This window comes from Rutidosis leptorrhynchoides, chromosome 2 (genome assembly GCF_046630445.1).
Source record: "Rutidosis leptorrhynchoides isolate AG116_Rl617_1_P2 chromosome 2, CSIRO_AGI_Rlap_v1, whole genome shotgun sequence".
Lineage (NCBI taxonomy): Eukaryota > Viridiplantae > Streptophyta > Magnoliopsida > Asterales > Asteraceae > Rutidosis > Rutidosis leptorrhynchoides.
Genome location: NC_092334.1, coordinates 571,897,092 through 571,903,091, shown reverse-complemented (window position 1 = coordinate 571,903,091; position 6,000 = coordinate 571,897,092). Strand labels below are relative to the sequence as shown.

General features: G+C 30.6%; 1 protein-coding gene across 5 annotated transcripts; it reads left to right on the top strand.

The window, feature by feature from the left end:
- The first annotated feature begins 738 nt into the window (after window positions 1-738).
- LOC139893191 (serine/threonine-protein phosphatase BSL1-like) lies at window positions 739-4,076 on the top strand. Of its 5 annotated transcripts, none has more exons than XM_071876341.1 (8): window positions 739-979; window positions 1,436-1,508; window positions 1,619-1,671; window positions 1,940-2,856; window positions 2,944-3,362; window positions 3,482-3,581; window positions 3,697-3,765; window positions 3,932-4,076. In XM_071876341.1, exons 5-8 carry the CDS (start codon window positions 3,314-3,316, stop codon window positions 3,954-3,956), a joined length of 243 nt encoding a protein of 80 aa, XP_071732442.1. In that variant the 5' UTR covers window positions 739-979; window positions 1,436-1,508; window positions 1,619-1,671; window positions 1,940-2,856; window positions 2,944-3,313; the 3' UTR covers window positions 3,957-4,076. The 5 variants fall into 5 exon arrangements, with proteins under 5 accessions (XP_071732442.1, XP_071732439.1, XP_071732437.1 ...); XM_071876338.1 differs by lacking the exon at window positions 3,932-4,076 and having other exon boundaries at window positions 1,940-2,071; window positions 2,702-2,856; window positions 3,697-3,894; XM_071876336.1 differs by lacking the exon at window positions 3,932-4,076 and having other exon boundaries at window positions 2,944-3,022; window positions 3,268-3,362; window positions 3,697-3,894.
- The last annotated feature ends 1,924 nt before the right edge of the window (window positions 4,077-6,000 follow it).

The window sequence follows — 6,000 nt, the reverse complement described above, 5'->3', positions numbered from 1 at the left end:
TGACCCGTGGAAACACGAGTGTTTAAACGAAAGAGTTTAATGATATGTTTTAGGTATTAAGTGAATGTAAATGTTAAAGTCATTTAGTTTATTGCCCCGTGGAACCACGGATTCCGATTAAGAAACTTGTCGCTGATTTTACAAACATAAAGTTCGCTCAAAGTTGAATATTTATATTTATATTTTTAATAATAATAATAATTATTATTAATAATACATGCCTTTTAAATTTTTTTAGAAAAATAAAATTACAATTTAAGAGCGATTAATATTTCCTTTTATAAAAGATTTTGTATTATTTTTTTAATTAAATTAATATATAATTATCACATCATTATTATGAAAAATAAAACGTAATTTAGCTTAATGATGATGCCATCATTTTAGTGATTTATTAGACTATATCCTACTATACCTTAGAAGAGATTCTTTATTAACACATAACCTTTTCCTATCTACCTTCTAATCACCGTTAGATCAATAATTTCCAAAATCTTACCCTTTAATCTAATGGCTATAAATTATCTTCCTAATCCATTACTTAATCTAAGAAAATGTCCAAAATAGTACGAAAATACCCTTATCGAAATTAAATCAAATTTATTCAAAATTCAAATTTTAGAAACTCATAAACTACCTTTCCTGATTTTTAGGAATTTCTTCAAAATTACTTACAAATTCGTGTGTCATATATCTATTGGAAATTTGACCATTTTCATTCATTCTTGAAATATGGAAACCCCAACAGTACATTCCAATCCTATTCAAACACAAACCTGGTTGCAAATTTGTGATCCCTAATTTCTTGTGAAGGTAATAATTTTGATCTTATCATGATTTAAATTTAGAAAAGCTTATATGTTTAAACATGAAATCCAAAACACATTACACAAAAATCATTCGATTGCTTCACTCCTGGCAACGACCATAACCCTAACGTCGAATCCATCGTTCAACAACCACAGTTCAATCGCAGCGGGTGAGTCTTCCGGCATCTAATCCTTCATTCATGTTTTTTTTCTTAATGAATCTTTGATTTTCTGCTTTGAATCAATATGTCTTTGAATTGGGGTTTCATAAAGTATTTCTAATTTAGGGATTCGATCATTATGTTTTCATATATCATCCTTGATTTTATTTATGTTTTGCAATACTAAAATTATGATTGTGAAGTGGGATTCAATGATTGTATTACAACGACGGTTTCATTTTCGTTTCTTTTATAATTTTTTGGGTTCGATTAGGGTATCATGATTGTGAGATGTGTTTGTGATTTCTTAGTGAATTGCACAATTATGTTTCTTATCAACAATCCTGCATATGCCAAATTGTGTTTCTTACCAATACTTATGAATTGCATCGATTCAGGTTACAATCGGAACTTACGATGCCTTCTATTACGATTTCTAACGTAAGCCCTAATTTTGGTATGTAGATGATTAGCATCTTGAAGATAATCAACCAGGGTTCCATCACATTCGTTAGTGTATCAGCGTTAAACAATCAGAGTACGATCATATATTTGATATTTGGCATTCCTAACATTAATCGATAAAAGGTGCGATCTATTCGATTCTCCTCTTATTATTTGCTCAATGATTTCAATTGTTTTTTCCAGTTGGTTTTCATGAACGGTTTTTGTGTATTTGGAGCTTCTACTTTCTTCAAAAGGTAGATTCCATGTTCATTTGTTATTGTATTTAGTTTTTGCTTTTTATTGGTGTTTTTGATAATACATGTCCCAACGTACTTTGTATTATGTCTTTGTTTTTGCAATTTTAATTTTGTATTTCCTAAGGTTTATAGTAATAACATCATGTTAAGTACAATGAAGAGAAAGAAAATCAATGATATTGTATTGGTGTATCACCTTGAAAAATGCTTATCCACATACCCTTTGAATTTGATGATTATCGTATGTATTTATCGATTTTTACAGGTACAATTGTTAATTGCATAATGTTTGTGGATTGAGGGTAGTGGTGATTACAAAAGAATAAAGGAAATATACTCACTTTCGGTTTAAGTATTTTTGTGAGCAATGTTGTTCAACAACTACCAACTTCTTCAGGTATTTTATAGAAAAGAAACCTCTATCATGGCATAGAGGTTTATTTTTAATAATACTTATAAGTAACCATCCAGGTTTGTTTATGTTTTGTAAGTAAAGGTAACAATTTTGACCCATTTTCTTGTGAGTGGGTTGACTTAAGTTATGTTTTTCTATAATAGAGAGAATGTCTCCCGAAGTATAAATGCATATAACCTTCTAAATAAACCTTTAGAAGAAAGTAATTGTTTGTCGTGAAGTAACACATCTAACTCAGATTTCACACATTAGTTAAATACTAAAAATTAGAAAAATAGTGTTCCGGGTCAACTGAAACGGGTCTGCTGCCCGACCAGGTTCAAAATGTTAATTAATCTGCCCGATCTACCCATTTTGCACCTCTACAATTTGGAACATTAATATGAACATTAATCTGCCCGATCTACCCATAACTGAACATTAATTTGCAACAACTTGTACTACAGTAGCTAAAATGTTGTGGTGTTTTAGAAGTTGTTCGAATATCAAGAACTGGATTCCCAACAAGAATGACCCATCAAAAGTTCTTAAGAAGCTTGACTTTTATACTTTCTATAAGTCAAATGTAATATCTTTATTAACTGCCATGACTCCAATGTGATCATGCATTAGGTATGGTTTTCTTCTTCTAGACAATGTTGCATCACAAGATCCATTAAGTATGTCGGTGGCCATTCTTAATCAATTTGATTATCTTCCCAAAATGACTACATTGGAGTGACAAACTCTGTTCATTGTTATGATGTTCATACTAAGAAATGGATCAGGTTAGTTAATTTCTACATCATCTTATGGCAATTTGCTTAGTTAGAGTTGGTTCCATATCAAATGTTGATCCTTGAAGTGTCGTGCAGAATGCAACCGGCTGGGGAAGCCCCTTCACCACGGGCTGCTCATGCCGCAACTGCTGTTGAAACCATGGTTGTATTTCAGGTAATTAAATTTAAATAAAAAATTAAAAAGAAGCATGAGAATGAATTATTGTTATTATTTTCTATTTTTAAGGGTGGGATAGGTCTAGTTGGTCATTCGACCGATGATCTTTATGTGCTCGACGTGACTAATGACAAATACAACCGACAAGTTTTTCTCCAATGAAAGTACAGACCTTTCCCCTTATCTAATGACATTTTTTTCGACAAGTCATTGATATGGTTCCTAATTCTTTTTGGGTGCAGAGTTGTTGTTCAATGACAGGGTCCTGGCCCGCGATATGGCCATGTCATGGACTTAGTTTCTCAACGATACCTTGTTACTTTTGGCGGAAATGATGGTGAGTACTTATTACATTTGTAGTTATCACAACCTTCAAAAAACTTGTTATTAGTAAGATTCAGGTGGGATTATATTTTGTATAAACATAAATTATAATAACATATGTTTTATGTATAGGAAAGAAAGTTCTTTCAGATACATGGGCTTTAGATACTGCTCATAAACCATATATGTGGCTTAGGCTAAATCCAGAAGTGGATAAACCTTCAGCTAGAATGTAAGTATGTATATTTTGTTAGTGTTATTCGCTTAATGTTATTACATTTTTAATAGTTTCAAAAGTTATAGCTTTGGAACAGAAATTGTACACATTTTCGTTTGTTTGTACTTAGGTATACTACCGTAAGTGCACGATCAGATGGTATGTTTTGCTCTGTGGTGGAAGAGACACCTCATGCACTGTACGACCTTGTGTTAATGTCTATGATTTAGCATAATTTAGCTCTGTTTTATGAGTTGTAATGCACATGTACTGAGAATTTTATCGTGAAAGTTGAATTTAACTTGCAAATAATTATTTTAATAACAATGGTTGTATTATTGTATGTGTTCTACCGCCATTAGCAGATGCTTATGGACTGCTTATGCATAAAATTGGACAATGGGAATGGACTGTTGCGCCTGGAGTTTGTCCATCGTCAAGATATCAGCATTCTGCAGTTAGTAACAGTTTTTTATAAAAAAAAAATTTCATCTTTCAACAGGTTGACAAATAATGGACAGGTTGGCAAATACCTTTTAACATCTCTTAATTATCTACTATCTAATTAAAGATAAAATTATATTATGTATTCTGATTGACAAGTCATTTTTTCATATGTAATTCATCAATTTATGCCCATTTATAATTCACCAATCTTTTTTAGGTTGACTTTGGCTTCTGTTTTGTCTCAAAAGTTTCAAATATCTTTTTTTTTTTTGGGCTAAATGGGTTCAAATTCAACTTATAATTTATACAACTTCCTTGATCATTTTTTTAAGGCACCAAGATCATTCTTTAACTTTATATATTCAAATGTAATATTATATTATATAGTTAATATCGTCAAAATGGTTATGTGATAGTGCTACAAATGAACATATATTTTGTAGCAATATTCTCCCAATATGTAAATTATTTAGTTGTAATTGTTCTATTTTAAGTTGTAATCGTTTATATTAAATAAGTGCGAAGATAAAAGGCGAAAACGACGATTTGAAGACAAAAACGTTCAAAAAGCTCAAATGTACAAGATACAATCCAAGTGGTTCAACTTATTGATAAGAAACGTCTAAAAATGACAAAAGTACAAGTTGCGGAACGCAAAGTACAAGATATTAAATTATACGAAAAGGCGTTTGAAAATCCGGAACCGGTACCCGAGCCAACTATCAACGCCCGACACAATGGACCAAAAATTACAAGTCTACTATGCACAAGAATATAATATAATATATAAATAATTATATTAATTATTTATATTTTATATTTATATATAAATTATGTCGACAAGCAAGGTTCCAAAATTGTGTGAGCTGGATTTTCAAACTCCGCGACTCGCGGAGTTTGCAGGCTTAAAATGCCGCAACTCGCGGAGCTGCAAAAATCAGAAATCCCTATAAAAGGCCATGCATTATGCCGAGTTTAAAACACATAAAAAATAATAATAATAATACTCTGTAATAAATAATAAATATATATATATATATATATATATATATATATATATATATATATATATATATATATATATATATATATATATATATATATATAGTATAGGGTAGTTTTATATTAGTTAGTTTGGGTTATGTAATGGTTATTTACGGGTTTTTAAGCCGGAACTCTGTCCGTGTAACACTACGCGTTAAATAATCAATGTAAGTTATGTTCTCCCTTTTTAAATTAATGTCTCGTAAATAAGTTGTTATTATTCTTATTTGAACCGAAGTAATCATGATGTTGGGTAAAAATATCTAAAATTGGGTAATTGGGCTTTGTACCATAATTGGGGTTTGGACAAAAGAACGACACTTGTGGAAATTAGACTATGGGCTATTAATGGGCTTTATATTTGTTTAACTAAATGATAGTTTGTTAATTTTAATATAAAGATTTACAATTGGACGTCCCTATAAATAACCATATACACTCGATCGGACACGATGGGCGGGATATTTATATGTACGAATAAGCGTTCATTTAACCGGACACGGGAATAGATTAATAGTCTATGGAATTATTAAAACAGGGGTAAAATTATGTACAAGGACACTTGGCATAATTGATAACAAAGTATTAAAACCTTGGGTTACACGCAGTCGATAACCTGGTGTAATTATTAAACAAAGTATTAAAACCTTGTTACAGTATTAAGTCCCCAATTAGTTGGAATATTTGACTTCGGATATAAGGATAATTTGACGAGGACACTCGCACTTTATATTTATGACTGATGGACTGTTATGGACAAAAACCAGACGGGCATATTAAATAATCCAGGATAAAGAACAATTAACCCATGGGAATAAACTAAAAATCAACACGTCAAACATCATGATTACAGAAGTTTAAATAAGTATAATATATTTTATTTCATATTTCCTCGTACTTTTATTTATTGTCATTATTGTTATTTATTTTATATTATTAGTTA